The sequence below is a fragment of the Acanthisitta chloris genome, unplaced genomic scaffold (assembly GCF_000695815.1).
Source record: "Acanthisitta chloris isolate BGI_N310 unplaced genomic scaffold, ASM69581v1 scaffold10501, whole genome shotgun sequence".
Classification (NCBI taxonomy): Eukaryota; Metazoa; Chordata; class Aves; order Passeriformes; family Acanthisittidae; genus Acanthisitta; species Acanthisitta chloris.
The window spans coordinates 30792-54000 of record NW_008657654.1 but is presented as its reverse complement, the minus strand read 5'-3'; the positions used below and the strand labels follow the sequence as shown (position 1 = coordinate 54000).

General features: G+C 37.8%; 1 protein-coding gene across 1 annotated transcript in view; it reads left to right on the top strand.

Annotated features, from left to right (window-relative positions):
• LOC103811812 (uncharacterized protein C15orf41 homolog) overlaps window positions 1-22799 on the top strand; it is a gene marked incomplete at its 5' end in the record, with an annotated part of 65201 nt that extends 42402 nt beyond the window's left edge. The window contains one exon of the mRNA XM_009084810.1: window positions 22620-22799. Within this exon, the coding sequence (XP_009083058.1) occupies window positions 22620-22755 (136 nt within the window). The remainder of the gene's footprint in view (window positions 1-22619) is intronic.
• Window positions 22800-23209: the final 410 nt, after the last annotated feature.

Here is a 23209-nt window from a genome sequence, read left to right as displayed (position 1 = left end):
GTCATTTACAAGTATGGGCATTACAAAACACTGCAAAAAATACTGTCACCACAGACCTAAACTATTGCCAAATTTATGGATCGATTGGAAAAGTTTCAGCTCTTGCTGTGAGAAACCAGCAGGCAGGTAACAAACCACCATGATCATGGCAAATGCAGGATTATAAAATTTAATCACAGGAAACAATGAGTTCTCAGTGCCATACTGAGGTCAGACACAGGTAGCTGGGAGCTGTAGTCACTACAAATTGCAGCAGTGGCAAACCATGACCTAACACTTGGGGTATTGATAACTGAGGTATAAGGAAGACTGAAATAACATTGAGAGTATTCTCTAGTATAGTATCTACAAATAGTACAATAACAACAGGTGGGCATAAAAGCAGTAGGTCACAAAAAGTTTTTCCCTACTACTTTTGCTTGGGACTGTTTCTATTAAGTAGCAGTAGCATTAACTAACTTTTGTCCACCATGGTTTAGTTTTGTAAATCCTGACAGCCAGTTATTGAGCAGCTAGGGCACAGAGCCTATTACTACCCTTTGATTCCATGTGTGTTACCTCTTATTGCAAAGGTTGGCTAGACACAGATTTTCATGGGACCCCAGCATCAACAGTCTGAGTTAGGTATGAGGGACCTGATTAGCACATGGGGATGTGTGACCACATTTATGTATCACCTACTGAAAATGCACTGTTAGCAATAAAGAGGACCATCAGCGAGCTAGAAGAGTTATCTGTTCCTCCTTCTACTTAAAAAGAAGTATAAAAATTCCAATGTGAACAATTCCTGTCTCTCATTACCTTCTTAATATCTGGAATGGGAATTTCTACAAAGGGAGGGATATTCAGTGTGGTCTCATCAGCTCCCAACCCAGGGCAGTAGGGCACACCATGTGGCACATATCTCACTGTCTTTTTATCCATTTCTTTCACCCAGGGGCTGTCCCAGTGTGAGGTCACACCTGTGCTGTGCTTTAGGCAGAGCCAGGAGCTTTGGCATCCATATCGGGGGTTGCAGCAAGGCCACATGGTTGACCACCACCATTTCAGGGCTCACATCAGAGCCATGTGGTCACCGAGGCCATTCCAGTGCAGACCTGCAGTTACCTGCTAAGGCTCACAGGGCTGGGGGGAGCAGCACGTTGCCCCACCTACACAGAGCTCGACCTGCTACCCCCGGCTTTCCCAAGTGGTTATTTTGAGCCAGACAACTTTTCCTCTGGTCCCTGACAGTACTTCATGGTTTCTATTTTGAAATCTTGAGTTTGTAAATAGGACAGAGGGCACTAATGTTTCCTGGAAAGGAAAAAAATGGAATGGAGAGGTGGGGAGAAATTCCTCTTTACATGCTTCTGATTTCTTGAAACCAGCTTAGAGAAGTAACTATTTTCAGTCTGGTCTTCGCTTGCCTTTAGTCCATGCACTTCAGCTCTGTACCCTAACTTCAGCCTGAGTATTCCATGGCAGACTACCATATCCATTCCTGTGTAAGTAAAATGTTCTTGTTATGGTCCCACTAGTAAAATCAGTGATCTTAGAGCAGGATTCCAACATCTGGACGTGGAAGAGTTGCCTGACAGCAGGAACTGAACAGATCAAGACATGACTTAATACCAAACATAAAAGTTTCATTAATCTGGAAGAGAAACAGCAGAAGAGGAACTTGCTTTTTTATTACTGAGTCTCATGTTATCTAGTCATACGTCGAAAATTTATTTTCGTGCTTAAATTAACCCTTTGATATAGCCAGATGACTTTAAAATTGAATTATTTTGAATGTCATGTTATTCAAAGCAAACATAGTTTCCTAAAACATTGTTTCCTAAAATTTAGTTACATGCTCTCTAGAAGATGTTTAGACTTAGAGCTTACTTCAGTCTCACTGTAGGCTAAAAAGTCAGTTTGAATACCATTTATTATGGTATTTTATAGTTAGCAAGTAAAATGTAAAACGGTGACATGTTTAGGTTTAGTCAAATTGTGGTTAGTGTAAATTAATATACTGATTTCTAAATAAATTAAGTAGTTTGAAATTGCTCAGGTCCTGGAAATTAATATTCTTGTTCAATGAAAAACACATTCAAGATGATGAAAGCTGGATTTATAAAACATGGATGTATTCTGTAGTTCAGACAAAATGGTAGATTTTCATTGTTGTAACTGGAGCTATCCGGTTTAGTCTCAAAACACAAAGTGTAATGGGAAAAAAGTAGTAATTGTCTTCTGTAATATTACTGTTGGCCAAGGGTCTAGAGGGGGAGCCATATGAGGAGCAGCTGAGGTTACCTGGCTTATTCAACCTGGAGGAGACTGAGAGGAGATCTCATAGCTGTCTACAACTTCCTCACAAGGAAAAGCAGAGGGGTAAGCATTGATCTGTTCTCTCTGGTGACCAGTGACAGGACCCAAGGGACTGACATGAAGCTGTGTCAGGGGAGGCTTAGGTTAGATATTAGGAAAATGTTCTTCACACAGAGGGTGGTTGGGCACTAGAACAGACTCCCCAGGCACCAAGTCTGCCAGAGTTCAAGAAGTGGTTGGACAATGCTTTTGGGTGCATAGTGTTATTCTTGTTTAAATGTGCTTTATTCAGAAGATACTGGACAATCTTCTACTTTCCTCATTAAAGCAAGTATTATCCTTCAAATTAATCACTTTAGGTGATCAGTCAGCTTCACAAGAATTAAAAAAGTGCAGTCTGCAGTAGATCTAGTCTGGTTTGTGCTAATATATCCAAGAGTAAGTGGGCTAAGTATAAGTAAATACATTGGTTTTCTCAAAGTGTATCAGAGGTTAAACAGCTAGGATAAAGCTATTTAAGCCTAAGGACAGTAATAAAACACAAAATCATATTTCTAGCCATTGTTTACATCAGACTAACAAATTAAAAGTTTTGGACAGAAGAGTAATAAACTTCCAAACTTCCAGTTTTCCAAACTGATTAATGAAAGCAAAACCTATTTTTCAATGAACTTCAGTCAGTGTAGCAAAAGTAAAGAGTGGTTGTTCTTTGCCAAGCTACAAATGTATTACAATAATACCCATTTTAACTGTGCTTTCTGGGTATTTTTATTCTTAAAAGTCAAGTTATTCAGAAAATATTCAAGCTTCTCTTTACATAGCTCAATGTCTTTCTAAGTTCAGTTTGTTCTGTAGTCAAAGTTGTGTTTCAATATTCATGTTGATTCTGTACAGATGGAGTCAACTGCTACATTGAAAACAACTTGTATGACCTGTTCAATTTACAAACCAAATAAAAATTTAAAAAAATCCCAAGCCAAATATTCACATTCCTTTTATATATTGTATTGAAGTCCTGATGAAACTAATTCTAAAAAGAAACCTTTTTTCCTCATGGAATTCAGGTAAATCCCATAAAACTATAAAAAAAAAGTCACACTTTGCTCTGAAAAGGGCAAACCATTCCAATTTTTCCTATGTTTGTCCTTAATCATTTTCATAAATTTAGGCTTTAAATCTGGAGGGGAGAGGGGTACACATCTTATTTAACAGATTGTCCAGAAGGTGAAATGTATAGATTAGAAAGCAGCAGTGCTGCAGAGTTGGTTTTAAGTCTCACTGCATTTGCCTTTTCATGAGGAAAAGCAAAATTTAGCCAAGATTATCTTATCATAGGGCACCCCATCATGAGCATATCACACATATACACACATGTATTCATATATGTGTAAGCATGTATGTAACTGTGACCCTTTTTTGTTACTACAGGGATATATAAATCATCAGGTTAGTGCTATCACTGAGTTTATTCCGCAGGAATCTTTTCACAAAACATTTATAAACAGCTTTAGATTAAAAGACAGGATAGAGAACTGGAAAATAAGTATTAAGTTAAAATTGTCTGGCTGTAAATGTTGCATTTGTTGCAAAGCTTACTTCCAGTTTGGGGGTTTGGTTGGGTTTTTTCCATTTGTCCCATTTTCCACTTTTGGATTATTTTAATATATAGATCAGCTTTGCACATTTGGAGGTCTAAAAGTGTATAGCATTATTCATGGAGGTCAAACTTACTGCTGATTTTTTGGTGTCTTTTAACATATCCTGTTGGCTGAGCCATTAAAGGTCCGCCGTTAAAGCAGACCTTTCAGGAGATATATATGCATGCCTGAGTGTATTAACAAAGATAAGCAAGTACTGAAAATCTGAACAGCTTCATCAAACTGCAGTGAGATAAATTCATTTACGCCAAAACATTCCTGTTGGTTGTCAGATGTCAAAATGATGCATTTCTATTATTTCTTGTAGAATTTTTCTTTTCTTTGTTTAAAAATAATCCTCGTCACTCTGGAAAATTTGTTGAGGAATTTTTGGTTGGCTGTTGGGGGCAGTTTTGGATAGAGAACAAAGTTTTCATAAGTTTTAACATTTCTGCTATAAAAGTCAAAGTAAAATGCCTGCTTCAGTCCAGCTGAGAATGTATCAATTATTTGGGTGAATTTGAAATGTTTTCTTTCATGTAATTTTTAATAAAACAGTAACTGCAGTCCTGCAATGCACTACTTAATGTGTATAGCTGTTGTGACTCTGAAGAATCATATCTCCTCCTCCACTCTTTTATAGTACTTCATTAACGTTGAGGGAGTCTAACCACATTCCAATATGATGAAAGAAAGGGTGAGAGGCAGGGGGGATGCCATTTAATACTGAAATACACTTCAGCAAACTAAAATGGAAAATTTTGTCTTCAAAAATTTCAAGTGTTTCATTTTCATCAAAAATTACTAAATGGTAATGTTGCTATGTAAAAACATAGCTGAGTTCCTTTGTTGTGGTAACCTCTGCATTAAAACTCGTCAAATTGAATGTTTCCAGATTTTGCTCAGCCAAGTAGTGAGTGGTGCAGCTCATTCTGTATTGCTTCTCTGGTGTCTGTACAGTTGGGGATAACAACTAGAAAAGTAACTCTCTGTGACCAAGCTGAGTTTTGAGAGCATTACAACAGGATTTTGTTAGTATCATTTACTAGAGATCCACCACCTGAGATCGCCAAGTCACTGGTAACAGGAAGTAGAGAGAGTCATCTAATGGCATCCCTGACTTCTTACTCAGAAAGACCAATAATCCTCAGAAGTGATTAGCAACTGGTAATTGCAAGTTTTTTCAAGTCTGAAAGCAGTTTTTTTCTTGCTTCTAGTGAATTTCTGGAAGTGCAGTACAAAGAAGCATTCATTACCTACTGTTAAATCTGGTTCTGACAAGTCATGCATCACAAATATAATTCATGATCAACTATTATTTAGTAATTCTATATCATTTTGTTTGCATCTCATCCTGTTTCTTGTATTGATGTCAAATTGTGATATAAAAGACAAATGGAGTTGCTGATCAATGACTAAAATACATGCTGATATAATCAAAATGGCATAAGAACAGAGGATCCATTAAGTACGGATCATAATGTATGCCAGAAATTAAAATAAATGACTGCGAGATGCTTTAGTGTCATGGGAGATTTCAGTGCATCTGTTTGCCTTCCATTCATGTAAGGGAATCATGAATGAGATAGAATACTTCAAAACAGGAAAAAATCTGAAATAGTAAACAAGATCATATATTGAGAAAAGAGACATATTTTGTGCATTAATATTTTTTCTTCATTTTGAACTATTGCAAAAAATGTCCTTGTCATCATGCTGACCACCTTGCTTTTTCATATTGCATCCTGTGAACTGCCAGTTGACGGTCTTTGCCTTAATGGGTGGGACATTATTTATGAGGTACATTTTCTTCAATTGTATTTGGAAGATCCCTATCCTGCAGTCCAATGCCTGCAACTCCTGATTGAATGGTCAATATTTCTTTATTTGTGTTTTAGTGAGGTAATCAAAACCATTTTGACCCCTGCATGTTGTGAAAAAGTGCCACATAATATAAACACTTCTATATAATATATGTTTATGCACAATGTCCTTACTGTTTGCGTACTATGTTTTAAAGATGCCATCTATTTTAATAGTTTTATATTAAACCTACAAAGACAGGGAATTCAGAGTAGTTGGCCTATCCTTTATACAGCCTGTGAATTTTTATATCTAAGCACAAAGTAAAGATTTTTAATCTGATCTCTGAATTTCCTTGTAGCCATGGGTTTGTCAGACCTTTGACAATACCCTGATGCTGGGGGCTTGGGGGCTGTCATTTAATATGGACTAATGCACACAACAGGGCTTTTACAATAGTGCTGTCTTTCAATGCTTGTAGTGCAATTGTATTTTTAAACCAGGCAAACTATTGAGGCTTTTGATTGAATGGAATAATTTATTATAGAAGTATTTTAGTCGGTTGACATTTCATTATCAAATAGCAGTAAACATAATACACACTTCCCATAAGACCATTGTAGAGAGCCAAATATTTACCCCTCACTTATTCTAAAGGTGGCTTTGGTGGATGAGAGGCTGGACATGATCCAGGAATGTGTGCTTGCAGTCCAGAAAGCCAACCATATTCTGGGCTGCATCACAAGAAGTGTTCCCAGCAGGTTGAGGGAGAGGATTCTGCCCCTCTACTACACTCTGTTGAGACTCCACCTGGAATACTGCATCCAGCTCTGGAGTCCCCAGCACAGGAAGGACATTGACATGTTGAAGCAAACCCAAAGAAGGGACACCAAGATGATTAGAGGGATGGAGCACCTCTCCTGTGAGGAAAGGCTGAGACAATTGGGATTGTTCAGCCTGCTAAAGAGAAGGCTTCAGTGTGACCTAATTGCAGCCTGCTAGTTCCTGAAGGGAGCCTGCAAGAAAGATGGAGAGGGACTATTTACAAGAGCATGTAGTGATGGGACAAGGGGGAATGGCTTCAGACTGAGAGAGTAGGTTTAGATTACATATTAGGAAGAAATTCTTTAATGTGAGGGTGGTGAGGCACTGGAACAGGTTGGGTGAACATTTAGGTGCCATCATTTAGTATCTGTTTATTTATCATCAGCCTTAGTTGCAAGTTCATTGGCAAGTGCCAGTTAATGATGAATGGAGACACTGGCTTAACTCTCTGCTTTTCTAACATAATGCATTTTGGGGTTTTTTGTAATTATTGTTCAGGTGTTTGACACCACACTTTTGTTTCATATATCTTTCTATATTTTTGTCTTCACAAAGGCTAAAACTGCCATGGCAGTATGTTCTGTAACCTTTTTTCATCTCTCATGCTTCTTATTTTTTAATTATCCCCAAAACAATGTAATGAAAAGGATTCTTGATGGAAGCAGTATGTGGAAGTAGATAGAGGTGATTCTTTGTTCACACTTGAAATCTAATGTCTAACACTCTATGGCTTATCCTTACAATAAATATTTTCATTCTGTAAGTGACTGGACAGGTAAGACAAAGGAATTGAGTGTACACTTTCTTCTGGAATAGTTGCCCTCTTTTTTAATCATTCTGTTGGTAGGTGACTGGAAAGAAAATTACCACTGTATGTGTCCGTAATTCAGTTTTAGACATGCTGAAGCATAAATTCACTCACTATACAAACACAAAGTTAAGAACTGTAATAAAGTGTGTGCATAAAATGGGAGTTTTGCTGTCACATTTGATTCAGTTGCCATTGCTTTGTTCAGTTTTACTGTTGAGTTTAGCGCTATTTGTAAGCAAGAAATGTTCAGACCTACTCAGACATTTTTACTGCAGGCAAGTTTGCTGGAGGTAGCAGGACTTGTGTTATACTCCACCTGTCACACTTTAGCTCTGCAAGGAAGTTGGTTTATAGGCAAAACTCCTGTGCCGAGAATTTTGTGCCTCCACTTACCATTAGATTTGCTGTGTGCTTTACAAACTGTAGTATCCACACTGAGTCCCCTTCTCCAGGTTGGCCAGGCTTTTATGAGCTATGTACGTTACAACCAGAACCTTAAGAAGAATCCATACATTCATTTTTTTCAAAAGAGGGGAGTGTGTGACTGACATGGGTATTGCTTACAGGTAATAAAATATTTTTTTCCTTGAAAACTAGGACAGGGAACTAGTGACAGAGCTATTACTCAGATTTCTGAGGTTTGGTGGTTGTTTCATTTCTTCAACATATCTTTGATTGTTCACTTTGCTTTAGACTTGAGGAGAAGTTAACTTGTCTTTATCTATTTGTCTTCCAAGTGTAGAGAACCTTCGCAATCTGAAGATGTTACCTTTGATAAAAATCAGACAGTCCATTATCATTTATGAAAACTAAATTATTAAGCTGTGTCTGTGGGCAAATAAATATGGTTCAGATTCATATTGCTAATTTGAAAAGGAGATTCCTTTTACTCTTACCTTTTTTAAAACTCTTTCTTTTCCTGCATTCTGAATAATTTTATGGTATCTCATTTTATTAATATATGTCAGGTTATGCAGGCATTTCTTTGCTCCTCAGGTAGGGAAAAAACATTTGGGTCTGTGTTTAATTTTGTTAGCAGTGGTGATATCTTTTCTAATTGCTTGAGAGAGCCCTTGTCTTATGTACTACATTTTAAAATGTGTGAAGTTTTGTCGCTGTCTAGTCCCCAGCTATGATAAACACCATGTTTTATAACCTGTTTATTGAACTTACCAAGTGGGATTTTAAAATAATTTAAAGTGGTTTGGTCCCACTGCCCTCACTGGAAGTTTTTTCTAGACCCAATAGCATTGGTCTCCATGATGTTTTGGTGAGGGACAATTACACCTCTCCTCTGCCTTTGCGCTCCTAGGCTGGAAAGACCAAATTCATCTACTCTTATGAGCAGCTGTTCGTTTTCCGGGACAATGCAGTAACCTTGCTCCATGTCTGGATATTACATCTCTTTCTTGAATGACCTTTCTACAGTTTCCAGATGAAGGCTAAGCAAGTCTTAAAGGAAATACAGTACTTCTAGATTTTTACTGAAAATCTCTCTCCCAGCATTTTATAGGATTATTTTGCCCTCTCCTTAGCTGCATCACTTTGTTTCTCTTTACTGGTCAACTGCTACACAGATATATTCCTTCTTCCTCTGGGAGAGTCAAGTGAAATAGAATTTCTTTATTGCAGACTTTATATCTGTGTGTAAGTTCGAAACAAAGTGTAGCAATATTTTGGGCATGTTAGTGTTAAATTGCAGATCATCTACAAAAGTCAGAATATTTACCTGCAGTAAAAAAAGTGACTAAAAAAAGTTTAATTTCTGGATCTTTAATTTTTAAGACAACAAACTTTCTTAGATTGGTCATGACTGTCAGACCATGATATCAAAAAGTCAAAACTTCCTTTACTGTCACCACATCTACTCTTTTATTAGAATTTTTTTTAATTTACATTTATTAGATTTTTTTTTATTAGACCTGGGGAAGAATAACCCCCTGCTCCAGTGCAGGCTGGGGGCTGACCTGTTGGAAAGCAGCTCTGCAGAGGTCCTGGGAATCTTGGTGGACAGCAAGCCAGCAGTGTGTCCTTGTGTCCAAGAAGGCCATTGGTACATGGAGTGTATTAGAAAAAGCATTGCCAGTAGGTCAAGGGAGGTGATCCTGGCACTCTACTCTGCCCTGGTGAGGCCTCATCTGGAGTACTGTGTCCAGTTCTGGGCTCCTCTGTACAAGCGAGACCTGGAGTTCCGGGAGCAGATCCAGAGAGTAACAAAGATGATTTAGGGACTGGAGGTTCTGTCTTATGAGGAAGGCTAAGGGAGCTGGACCTGTTCAGCCTCAAGAAGAGACTACTGAGAAGGGACCTTAGCAATGTTTATCTGAAGGGAGAGTGTCAAGAGGATGGAGCCAGGCTCTTCTCAGAGGTGCTGAGCAATACAAGAAGCAATGGGCAGAAACATGCATAGGAAGTTTAGATGATTTAGGGACTGGAGGTTCTGTCTTATGAGGAAGGCTAAGGGAGCTGGACCTGTTCAGCCTCAAGAAGAGACTACTGAGAAGGGACCTTAGCAATGTTTATCTGAAGGGAGAGTGTCAAGAGGATGGAGCCAGGCTCTTCTCAGAGGTGCTGAGCAATACAAGAAGCAATGGGCAGAAACATGCATAGGAAGTTTCTCCTGAATATGAGGAAGAACTTCTTTACTGTGGACCAAGCACGACCTTAGCAATGTTTATCTGAAGGGAGAGTGTCAAGAGGATGGAGCCAGGCTCTTCTCAGAGGTGCTGAGCAATACAAGAAGCAATGGGCAGAAACATGCATAGGAAGTTTCTCCTGAATATGAGGAAGAACTTCTTTACTGTGTGGGTGACCAAGCACTGAAAGAGATTGTCCAGAGAGGTTGTAGAGTCTCCCTGACTGGAGATGTTCAAGAACCATGTGTACACAATGCTGTGCCATGTACTCTAGGATGACCCTACTTGAGCAGGGAGGTTGGACCAGATGACCTATTGTGGTCCCTTCCAGCCTTATCCATTCTGTGATTCTATGATTTTTTTTAAATATATATTTACACAATAGCAATCCAGATATAGTATCTGGTTAGGGCTTGTTGTATTTTCTAAAAGGTAGAATGCAGTTTGGGTTCCTCTAACATAAATATTGGACAATCCCGCAACTCCTGCCGCATGTAATAAGGTATTCTGCAATGCACAATTGTCCTTAAATGCCCATGGGGAAAAAAATCTATCAGGTTTTATTCATAGATTTTTAGAGTCGTGGGAAAGACTTTTGTGCAAAGTAAACCAGTGTCAAAGCATTTGGATTATTTTACCCACAATGATGACATGTTACTGCCTATATTACCTCACAGCATGTCACAAGACATCATTACATGCTACTCAGTTATATTTCATTTATTCCAGTATCTCATCGAGTCACTTGAGTATAAGTATATAAAAAATTTAAAAATCACTCAGTACCACAAAGACCTTTTAAGTCAGATTTCCATAAATTTGCACAGTACTAAATGTTGGCAGTGTTACGCAAATGAGAGCAAATAAGTACATTAAAGTGGAAACATTACTTACGCAAATAGAAGCTGTTCTGTATTGTTCTATACCATTTCTATCATTTTGTATGAAGTCTGAGTTGATTTTTTTAATTTAAAGAATGGTTCAAAAGTGCCTGTAGGTAATCAAGAAATTATAAATTAATTTTTAATTCTTATTTTTGCTGGTTCAGCTGGAATTATAGTTCTCTTAATCTCCTGAATTTACCGTTTTTCAGCTGTTGCCATAGTGAAATCAGGTAGAGCAGGCAAAGCTGTACTTTTTCTTCTCTTTGAACTTAACTAAAAGTAATGCTTAATCTATTGGTATGGCTTTAGAAATAGCTTTTAAAAATGTTAATGTGGATTTAGCAGCTGTGGAAACGGAGAGATATTCTGCTCTCAAACTGGAAGTCCTATTTACCCTCCGCAAAAATGCAATACCTGTGCAAGTTTTCTTTAGCAGTTTATCCTAGTGCTTTAGGCCTATGGAGGCTTAAGGGAAAAAATGTATATGCCTGCATTGATTTATACATCTTGCTGTCAGGTACTTCTGAGCAGGGAAGGAGTCTGGGGCAGATGAGTTTTTTGACCACACATCTTTGTTTTGCAACCAGGGCAGAATATTATCACACTATTTCAAGTGATAATCAGTCAGTTTGCATCTCTGTAGCCTGATGGAAATAACTTTGTCAAAGCAGAATTCTGCATTTCAAAGTCTTGGTGCTGAAAAGCTCTCAGTCCCACTGAGGATTCATCTAATTGTTCAGGAAGATGGTGTCAGACTTGCAGGGTGTATTTGTATTGGTCTATAGTAATATGTAATGTCTAACAGAGGTGCGCTAGTCTTTTGTGCACGTCTAATTCCAAGTCAATTCAGTTACTTCAAACTATGTGTCAAAGTTACCTCGAGTGTAGAAATACTGATTTGTAAAAAATTTGATACCTCAAAGGCAGAGAAATAGATTTACAAATCTTTGTCAAAAGCCGGTACTTGGTATGAAGAGATCCTAGAAGTAGAAGGAAATAGTTCAAATTGCCTAAATATTCATTGACTGTTTAATTTAATGAGGTGCAGTTGTTCTCTCTACCCTCTTATGGGCTGTCTTTTCTTTTTATGTGTGGTTTTGGGGTTTGGATGGAGGGGGGATATGCCTTCCAGCTAGTGGTGGTATAGGTTGACCAGACAGGAAGACACCCCCCTTTCTTTTACAAGAGTACTATAAACTGAAGGGACTGACAGGAAAAATATCTTGAGTATCTTTTATTGTCTATATTGGGCTTCCATTAGTTAGTTCAAGTTGAAGGCGTTATTCCCATCTTCAACATATTCAGTGATCTGTGCTGAGGTTGGAGCAGATGGAAACCTTATGTCAGCACCTCTCCTTAAGCTGCATTATGGCTGTTCCTGACAAGTGGATTTCTGTGAGAGACAGCTTTCTCAAGAGGTTCCTGTAAGAGTACAGCAACCGTGGAATTCAGGAACCATTTTTAACCTCTGTCCTTCATTACGTTTTGAACACATGGTGTGCTTTGACATTGCAATCACAAATACAGGGAGAACATTAGAAAATAAGCACTTTAAATAAGAAACAAAAAAACTCTGCAATTTTTGGCTGACAAGGGAGAGGGAAAGGCAGCGGTTCACACAAACCTTATTGCTTAATGTACTTGCTCTGGGCTTTTAGGCAATGTTAAGAACCAAAAAACATCAAAGTGGCTGTACTTGGGTGGAAGTTAGCCAAGTCTCAGAAAGGCTGGTAAAACTGGATGCTGTTTGGCTGTTCATGATGTTCCAAGCTTCTTACTTGAGCTTGGAGGAAAAAGTTGTGGTTCTTTTTCTTCTTGTTGCTTTTATTTTCTATTTGATTTGCTTTTATCTTAACAGGAGCAGGAATTGAATAGGACTAGCAGCTCAATACACACTTTTTCTGTTTTGTTTTTCTGCTAGTGCTATCTCTGGTGTGCTTAGATATCTGCCAACCAAGTGTTCCTTTATCTAGCAATCTAACAATTGCATGGCAAAGTGTGAAAAAGAAAGAAAACACAGGAAGATGTAGTCTATCTTTTCTTCCACTATTTTTAATGTGTTATTATATGAGGGAAAATATTAATACTAATGTGATTTTGTCATGTTGCAGAGTTCTGGCTTAACTCTCATCAGACATGGATTGTAATATGCCACTAGCTAACTTGACTAATCTGCTGTTGCTTTTAAACCTTCACAAATTCCCTCATTTTCCTCTTATTCTTCCTCTTCCTCCTTCTGTGCTCACTTACATGGCCATGTACATTTTAATGTATTTTGAACAGAAAACTGTACCTTGATGGTGAGCCCAGAAAGGTTCAGTGCATAATAAGAAAGCTGAAATAAAATTGTTTCTGCTGTTAGTATATACTAGGAAGTAACAAATAACTTGTAAATAAATCTAAATAGCACAAATTTTTTATAAGGTACATGTAGTAGAGCTATGTGTATGTCTGTGTGTTTGTAAATCATGAAGGAGATGGAAGGCAAGAAAGGGAAGTAGATTTCTTTGTACATACTCAGTTATGCACTTCTTTCATCTAATAATGAATGGAACACTGCTACAGATTGCTTTGGTGATCTCCTAGAGAATTCTTCTCTGGAACAGTCTCCAGCTTTCACCATGTGAAAATACCTCTTCTGGGAGACTAGATGTTTTGCAGGTGATACATAAGTCTTGTGTATCTCATGATGCACTCCTTTTCTAAATGACAACTATAACCTAAGTTATTTTCAAATATGAAGTGGGGCAGGACCAACTTGGATTGAACAGACACTGAGTATAGGTATCAACTGGGAGACAAGCTGAAGAGCATCAGTCATTAGAAATAAGTGGTAATTCCTTCTGGGTGGGCATCAGGTGCCACAGTAATGGGCAGCAGATGTATTACTTTCTTTTTCATCTGTTCCCTGTTTAATAGGTGGCTTACACTTTGAGAGACAGTAAATTTAAGTACAGCATCACACAAAATATTTCTGCTTGTCAGTTATGCACCATAGTGTATTTCGTAGTTAACTGCTAGGCAACATTGTGTGGAGATACTTAGTGTGTTTACTATCCTATCTTGGACTAATTCTCTGATCTGGGAAGTTAGAAGCACAAATGAGCTGTCCTCCATTTGTTAATTCATCTGTTACATTGTTTGTTTTATTGTATATTTGTGTTTAAGGATTTGGAGATACAGAATTGTGTAATAATTCATTCAAAACGTCTTGAGATAGATTTCATGCTGGCTCCAAGATTTATACTCAGCAAATGCTTAACACACAGGCCCATTGTGCCTTTATTTATCAACATTTTTGCTACCAGAATTTGCTGAACAACTTTTCTGATAAGTTTAGTTCTATTTTACAATAATTATTAAACAAAAATCAATTGCTATGAGAGCAGTTCTGCCTCCTCTGTTAAATGCACTTTTGGCATATCCTATCGCTCTGGCAAGCGCTGACACCAGACAAACAGCTGCACAGAAAGGATTGCTGCAAACTATGAGGCACTCACAGATTATTCAGATATCATCTTGCACTGGCCTTAGGATAGCCTGTTACTTCCAGCCCTAAAAATAAACAACTATTAATCACTTAGTGGCAACATGAGGTGACCAGCACTTATGGCTGCCTGAACCTCAATCTAACAGTACTCAAAAGCTTTTCTCATGTTTTCTGTCACCCAGGATAAGAGGTAGTTTGCAGCTAAGCATTCCTTTGGGAGGGCTGCTGTGAGTTTAACAAAATGTTTGAAATAACCTCAGTAACTCCTCTCAGTGCTTACCCACATCTTAAAATGGGCAGAATCAAACAATAGTGACCTTGCATCGGCAGCGTCTGGGAAGCAAACTAATGGTATAAGGTTTTCTGAGGGAAACTGAGTAACAAGCAAGTATGTCAGGAAGCACCATTCTTTGCCTGAATTTAATCAGAAATTGTTGCTTTCAGCAACAATATATGGAATAGTTCTGTAATGCAAACAACCATCTTTGTTCCCTGCCTTTTCAAGGCAAAACAACATTCTTGCAGTGTGGAGGGAGGGGATTCTGCCCTTCTGCTCTCCTTCTGTGAGACCATATCTGGAGTGCTGCATCTAGCTCTGGGGTACTCAGCACAAGAAAGACATCGACCTGTTAAAGCAGTTCCAGAAGAGGGCCAAGAAAATCATCAGAGAGCTGGAGCACCTCTCTTACAAAGAGAGGCTGAAGGAGCAGGGGTTCTTCAGCCTGGAGAAGAGAAAGCTTCAGGGAGACCATATAGCAGCCTTATAGTACCTAAAGGGAGGTTATCAAAAGGAGGGAAAGGAGGGTTTTATACAGGCAGATAGTGACAGGACAAGGAGCAATGGTTTTAAACTGAAAGAGGGCAAGTTTGCATGAGATGTTACGAGGAAATTCTTTACACAGAGAGTGGTGAAGCACTGGAACAGGTTGCCCAGAGAAGTTGTGGATGCCCTATCCTGAAAGTGTTCAAGGACAGGTTTCATGGGGCCCTGAGCAACCTGATCTAGTGAATGGCATGCCTGCCCACAGCAGTGGGCTTGGAACTAGATGGTCTTTAAGGTGCCTTCCAACCAAACCATTCTATGAAAAAACTTTGGCCATATATTTCATGAAACAGTCCAGCAGTATAAGGATTAACAATTTCTTTTCTAAAATGTTGACGTGAGTACCATGTTAATTTTCAGTACATCAACCCAATCCTGTAGTGCAGGCATAGGGTCCCATTATAGTGTATCTCTACAGTACAAAACCTTACAGTCTGATATGCAAAGAACACAGCTACCTGATTTTGAACATGCTGAGACTGAAAGAAAAAAATGGTTTATCTCAAGTACACACAGCCACTTTGAGAGTTGAGCATCTGCAATATTGCTAATAAACAACAAAATAATATATTCCAGTAGAAGTTAGGACATGAACCAACAAAGCTTGAGAAAATCAAAGTTCACTTAAGACTCTCTTCTCTTAATGACAGGCTGCCTTGAGCCAGTATGTATTTTCTTTCTCATTCAGTGCATCAGTCTTCACTTAGAAAGCCTTGATCCTTGAAAATTACTGTAACCTTAATGTTATTTAATCATAGATTTTTAAAAGTTAATTCCATGAGAACTACATTTTTTAAAAAGCCTAACTTGTCATTGAGGATTAGAAAAAACCTTTATTTGCCTGGAGAACAGTACTCAGATCTGAATGAATAAGTGTAAGTGAAGAATGTGTTTCGACAGTTTGTTTATTAAAAAATGTATTATGCAGCTAAAAGTTATATTGTGCTTATAATATTTTAATGACAGTGGCTTGCACAGTTTCTGGTGCAGTCTATTAATATGGATTTTCAAATTGTGCTATGCAAAATTCTGACATATTTTAAATGTTCCCTTATGTCCACATAAATATCAGTTGATTTGTTTTTATTTCTCCAAATGCCAAAAGTAATTAAATCATATTATAAGCCTGATGAAATGCTGCTATTTCACTGAAACCTTAACGGTCTCATTGCAGAGATAAAAAGACAGCTAGTGTGACAAAAAGCTTATTAAGATTTAATCATATCCAAGTGAGGTGTAACTATCGAAACAGAGGTCTGATATTAGTTTCCACCCACCTTTTTTTCACCCAACAAGTCTAACGTCCACATCAATGGCATGTAACATCAGTATCTGGCATGCGTGGAAATGCCTACCTTTCTCAGCCCAAAACAAGTTCTCACTTTTGAGTCAAAACCTCCTTGGAAATGAGAGTCTCATAGAATATTAATAGACTTTGATTTTTTTCCTTCTCTTCAGTAAAAATAAGACTTCCCCCAACTACTGTGGTAACATAAAAGCTTAAAGCAGATTAGCTTTTACTTGCTTAATTTCACCTTAAGCAGCACAAAGGGGACACCTGGATCCTTGACACATACTATACTGCTAACTTCTGTGTGTGAGGCTTGATATAGTGCTTGTTAGGGCCATGGAGAAGTTTCCTATTATCTTTAAAACTATGTGATCAGAACTTGTTAAACTTTCTTGAGCCACATTTGCAAGCAAATTTATTTTCGTGCAGTTGCTGCTGCAGGAAGTCAGTGTTAAGTAGCTTGAGGGAGTTGGGCACAAAAATAATGTAGCCATCTGGGTTATAGGTTAAGCATTCGATTTTTAAAGCAAAAAGTATCATTCAGTTACTTGATTTTACTAAGTACTGGATTTCTTTTTCTTTCAACCAAATTTGGTGAAGTCAAAGCAATAAGGTGCTCTGTGTATGTCACTGGATCACAAAAGTGTCTGGAGGATTTGAAAACTGATGGGGATAATAAAACCCCACAATTATCTTTAAATTGCATTCAGAGTTTTTAAAATGCACTGTCTTCCTGCACAAGTACTTTTATTTGGTTTTAAAACCTTATATAAATGAACAGTGGGAAAAAATACCTTTTTATAAACTATTCTGAATTTGGATTGCAGTAGCTATTTAAATGGAAAATTTATTGCGAACCAAAGTAAGTTTCTGAGCAGTGGCTATTAAATGTTTGTCAAGATATATAATGCTGTGTCATCAGCAGTAGTAAACTGCTCTAGACATAAGGAAGTTGGCTGACTGATGTCAATGGACCCTACTTGAAAATATGATCTGCAGTTGTCACCTACTAGCCTAGCTCTACCAGTCTCCAGATTCCCTTCACTGACACAAATGAGACTTCTACAAGTACACTGAAATAAAGTTGAGACTCTTTAAACAGTAAACTGTTTAGATATTACAGGAGGAGTTAATTATGTTATCCTCAGGGTCTGTTAGTACTATGAGTAAAACCCATTTGCTCAGAACTGTGATTATGAAGAACGATGTTAAGTTGACTTAGAATGTAATAGTTCATTTGTGAACTTTTGTAATTCCCCTTTTCCAGGAAATAAGTAGTGGTGTGCTGGAAAAGCTTTGATGTGCCTGATATTTAAAAACTAGAAAACAAAGCCAGCTTTTTAGCTGACACTGTTGATGATCTGACATTGAAAAGTGAGGAATCAGAATGCAGTCCTTCAAAGACACACTCAGGTGTGACCTTCATAATTAAAATTACCAACCAAGTAGACTGTTAAGCCTTCGTAACATTAATACTCGGCTGAATCTGTTTGATAAAATATTGGCTTAAATGCATGCGTATTAGCAATAATAATTCATATGCCAGCATTTCATTATGAGAGTCTCTTGGATTGAAAATTATTTACATTATGCTGAGATGCATACAACCCATCTATAACAAATAGACTAAGAATAAATGAAGTGAACATTTATTTGAAAACAATTGCAAGTTGTTTTACATTTCTGTTCAGTATCAAGCAGTGTGTTGAAAAGCATTTTTCATAAAACCACATGCAAGGCTTTTTGATGGTGAAAAAATCCCCTCACAACAGCCACATGTCTAGGCAAATCGTTAGAAGCTAGTATGGACCCCACACAGACATTCCAGAAGAAAAGACATTACTAGAAAGTAGTTTCTCTTGAAGTGAAGTAGAATATGTGTGAGCCTACTGGGCCACTTTGATAAATAAATAAAAGTCTCTTTTTCTTTTCTAGCACAAAACTAGTTCAGCTGGAGGGCAAGTTAAACCCAGATTCACATTTTACTTAGGTTTTTTCTTTCCCTTTTTTTTTAAATGACCCCATCTTTGGTTTGTTGTTATTAGGGTTTCTTTAAGACAAAGAACCATTTTGCTTTGGGTTATCTGAATTTACCTTCCTGGTTTTTCAACATATCTCTGTGAAACTCCTTTCTAAGACCAAACTCAGTGTCCCAGGATTATCAGCATACTTCCTTAACTATGGGTTTCTTTCAGCATTTGTATCATTGAACTGGTACAAAACATGCTCTGAACAGTCTGAAATGAGTGCAAACCTGACTTATTTAGAGTAAATACTATGGTCAGATGTAAGTTTTATCTGAAGAACTTGTTGAACCTGCAATTGTATCTAATTATACATAAACTATACTATCTACCTCAAATGCTTCAGTTGATTTTTTGAAATAGGCCATCTGCTGCCTTTAGTGCTTGGACTAAATTTAGTCTTCTATATCAAACCTAAATTATGCCTAACCTAATCCACAAACTTTTGTAATCCTGTTCACATCTTGCCATGCCTTGGGGTCATAAGCCTGCCTGCCTCCCTTTGGGCACTTTTGGCACTCAGACCCCAAGTGCAGCTGAGTTGACTTTGGCTACCTTTGAATGTCAAAACTATACAATGACTAAACCAGGATTTACGTAATGGTAACTACATATTTATTGGTTGATTTTTAAGTAAACTGATGCGGTCTTTGTGGACAAATTTCTCTTGCTGTGTTTATTATGTTCTGAAGGAAGCTTGCCTCTATATTTCCTGTTTGTTCTATTTTTAGTGCATAGAATTAACCAAACCTTAGTTACTTGGATTGCTTATCAGCTTTAAAAAGAAACTCCTTATAAAAGTAAAGTTCTAAAAGCAATAGTTTCACTGGAATAGCTAAAACTACACTTTTGTATAACTTCTGGATATGTTCCTTCACACCTAAGCTTTTCAGTCTAAGAACTAAAGACAGGAGGGAAAATATAAGTTAAGCACATTTTTAGGGATTTATACAATTTTTCTGAGCAAGAAGGAAATCCATAGGAGTTCAGTAGTTTGTTACATTGTAAGGTGATTTTTGTTTTATGCTTAAAATTTCTCCAATGGTTCTTTCTTATGAAATGAGATAACCTGGCCTATCTTGCATCTATGTAGTCTTATAACCATTTTTCTTTTCTCCTTGGACCTACTGAATGCATCCCCTTTCCACAGCAATACTGCGTAAGCATTCTGTCATTTTAGTTCGTTCTCCTGTGTAAACTGCACTGCGTAAGCATTCTGTCATTTTAGTTCATTCACCTGTGTAAACTGCGGTTAGTCACTAACTTGTTAAATGTTACAGTTGATGTAGAAATCAATTTGTAGCTTTACCTTGTAATTCACAGCACTGACTTCCATTCTTCATGGTGCGATACCTGCACTTTGGAAGGAGACAAATTAAAAAAGGATAGTTCTTACTTGTAGATTACACTTCCCTACCTCATCCCCTCACACGAAAAGGTTAAGTGTCTTTTCAAATTAAGGCCGCAGTAATTAACCAGAGACGTTGTGATTTGCCAACTTTGGGTGCTAATGAGAGAGAAATTAGCACTTAGCAACAGGAGTTCCTGATAGTGGCAAATGCTTAATATGCCAAAAAGTTAATTCTGGTCTTAAGTACTGCACTTAAGTATTTTTAAACAAAAGTATGGCATGTTTTTTATGTGATCATACATATAGAGCTATAATAGAAGAAATGACACAGAAGAGTTGAAAAGGTGTGACCTAGGCAGCACTAGGCAGTTTCACTATAACACCACAGTCAAACACACAGGATAGACTGATGTTTTCATGCTAAAGATGTACTTGCTTCTGCCATTAATGTCTGCAGATGTTCTTGTATATAAATTTTATTATCAAATTTGGCATTTCTGAACATAATTTTTTGAGTGCCTCAAAAATTGTGCTTGAGCTGAGATGATTTGCTAGAAAGACACAAATTAGCCTTTTGAAGTGTCTTGAAATAGTAATGTTTAAAATTACAGTTTCAAAAAATAACAAATTACTTAAGCACAGTGCCACATGTATTTTGCAGTGGATGGGGGATTCAAACAGCCAGACAGCAAAATGAACCCTTCAAAACTTGGGTGAGCAGCTGCTCATTAGCATCAGGATTTTACCTGGCACATGTGCTCGTAATGAGTAACTACTTACATACATTTCATAGCTTCTGCCTTGCATAAAATAGCCCATTATAAATATAAGGTACCCTATCTTCTGGGGATTTTTGCTTTTAAAATAACTTTGGTTAGTACAAAAGTACATCCTCACCCAATTATTCCATTTTTGTGTATTCTTGATGTGGGAATAGATACATAGTCTGTGAAATAACAGAAGTTGGGGTCCAGCCCACATCAGCTGTCTCTCACCAGCGGCCAGGAGCATCAGTCTGTGGCTTCCCTTGCCGTTGGCCCCTCGCTCCTGCTAGGCTGTCTGGCCTCTGTGGTACAGTGAGGTTCTGCATGTCTTGGCCCCATGTGAACTTAAGCAAAGGAAAATACAGACATGTCCTTACAGACAGTAAAGGCTGAAGTTGTTGGCCAGATAGAGAAAACTTAGAAATTGGGTGTAGGCAGCAATGTCCTTCCGTATGAGCCACTTTTTAGTCGGTGCTGTTTTCATTGCCAATCATGTTAGGATATGTTATCTAGTATAGCCAGATTTGTCAAAGTTTTAACCTTACAACTTTCAAGTATCATCTTTCAGTTTCAAAAAGCACATTTGCCAGTGTGGCCCCAGCTATGCTGAGGGATAGTTTACTCTGCCACTGAACTGGGGCCACTTGGAAGTTGAAGAGTAGTAGCTGTAGACCAAAATGTTGCAACACTCTGCAGTAGTTTCAGGCAAAAGACTACCGTATCTAATTGAAACTGCAGGAGGAAACCACAGGGGTTTCTCCTTCCTTTGATGCCTATTTCATTACATGAGCACATCAAATAGTTTTCTCCATATTGTTGGAAAGAAACCACCTTCATGAAGCCAGTCTGGCACTATCTATGGCTTTGACTGCTTGTATTGTCTGCTCATTTAGGTCACTGTGCCTCTCAGCACATTTTTATTATAATTAAACGTTAACATAATTGGCTACCATATTGGTTGAGTCCTGAGCATGGCTCTGCATATAAACCATTACATGACATTGTATTGAACTTTTTCTTGTACAGACGGTATCTAACAGCTCATCCTGCACTGTTAGTTTTGGCAAGTTCACTACAGCATATAATAAATCAAGGAAAGAAAAAGCTTTTTGGCCTAATGTTGTACAGACTGCTGTAATGTTAGACTACAGAAAGCAGTTCTGTTTTTAGACATCCTTTTACTAACCCAACATTCATAATTTATGATTTCACTGTAAAATTCCTGCAACACTACACCAAAAGTAGTGCTGCCCTTTAATTAAGTGCTCTCAGTAGGAAAAACGTGAAACTGATGTGCAAAACATATCGCAGTACACAGTGATTGATAGTGATTACTTCTTTATGAACCCAGCCTGAAGGTCTGAACTTCCTGATGGGTAAAATAGTCCATGGGGCTACTTCCTGAGATTGCCTAGTGGGGATCAGTCAGAGTTAGCAATATCCGAGGAATTCCTGAGGCACATTTCAGAGACGTTACAGCACGAACTTTCTGTTTCTTCTGAATTGTGCTTTACCTTACTAAGTACCTGAAAAATAACTTATTATGGAGATTGTATTTTAAGGGTTTATTGTTATCTTCATGGTATTATAATTTGTTTGTGGTTTTAATACCTGCACACTCAAATCTGAAAAACCATAGCGCATGGCAAGAAAGATTTCTGTATGTGTCCAAGTTACTGAATGTTACTTAATATTTAAGACGTATGTATTTTTTTATTTATATGTGCAGAGTATTCAAAGAAAAAAATACCTGATGTGGATTGTTTGAGTCTCTAAATAGCATTTTTATTCACGGAATCACTAATTAATGATGTCTATCAAATCAACATTGATCAAAATTTGAAAATTGAATGGAGGTTAAATGCTCTTCAATTTTGCAGTGAAATTAACAGATCTACTTGTGTTGGAATCACAGAGGTGGGAAATTAAATTTCCCATAATATAGTCACATAGTTCATTTTCCTTTTTTTGCTTGATAGATTTGGCCCTGGATTAGTCATCTACTGGTATGGATTTATTGAAGAGCTGGACTGCCATCGTGAACGTGGTATCCTGCTAAAAGACTGCTTTCCTACTGACATTGTGACTCTGCGACACAGCATGGCTCAGCACTGATGTTGGGAGGAAGAGGTAAATCCGGAAGCAATTTTACTTTCCTGTGGAGTAAACTAATGGCAGCATCTGCCCTGAACTTCAGCTGAACTCCTGCTGCCCGCCCTTATGCTATTGCCTCTTTACACAAACGTATCAAGACTTTCTGTTTTGCTTCAGACCTCTGTTGTGATCAGCCAAAAAAAGACAGACACAACCCATTCGTTATCAGCAGTTTTGTCTCTGTCAAACAGCTAGTTTCTAGATACTCTTAATCTTTCTTCCTTCCGGATGGCTTCTTCTACCATTCTAAACAAAGACAAAAATGCAGAGGCTGAAAGGTACAGCTTTCAGTTCTTATCCCTGTTACAGAGTCACCTTTAAAATTAAGTGGGTTTTAATAGTTTCACTTGCAAGTTTATTCAGTGCTAGTGATGTGACTGAAACACCTACAGTGATGTGGGGATTTGGTAAAGAC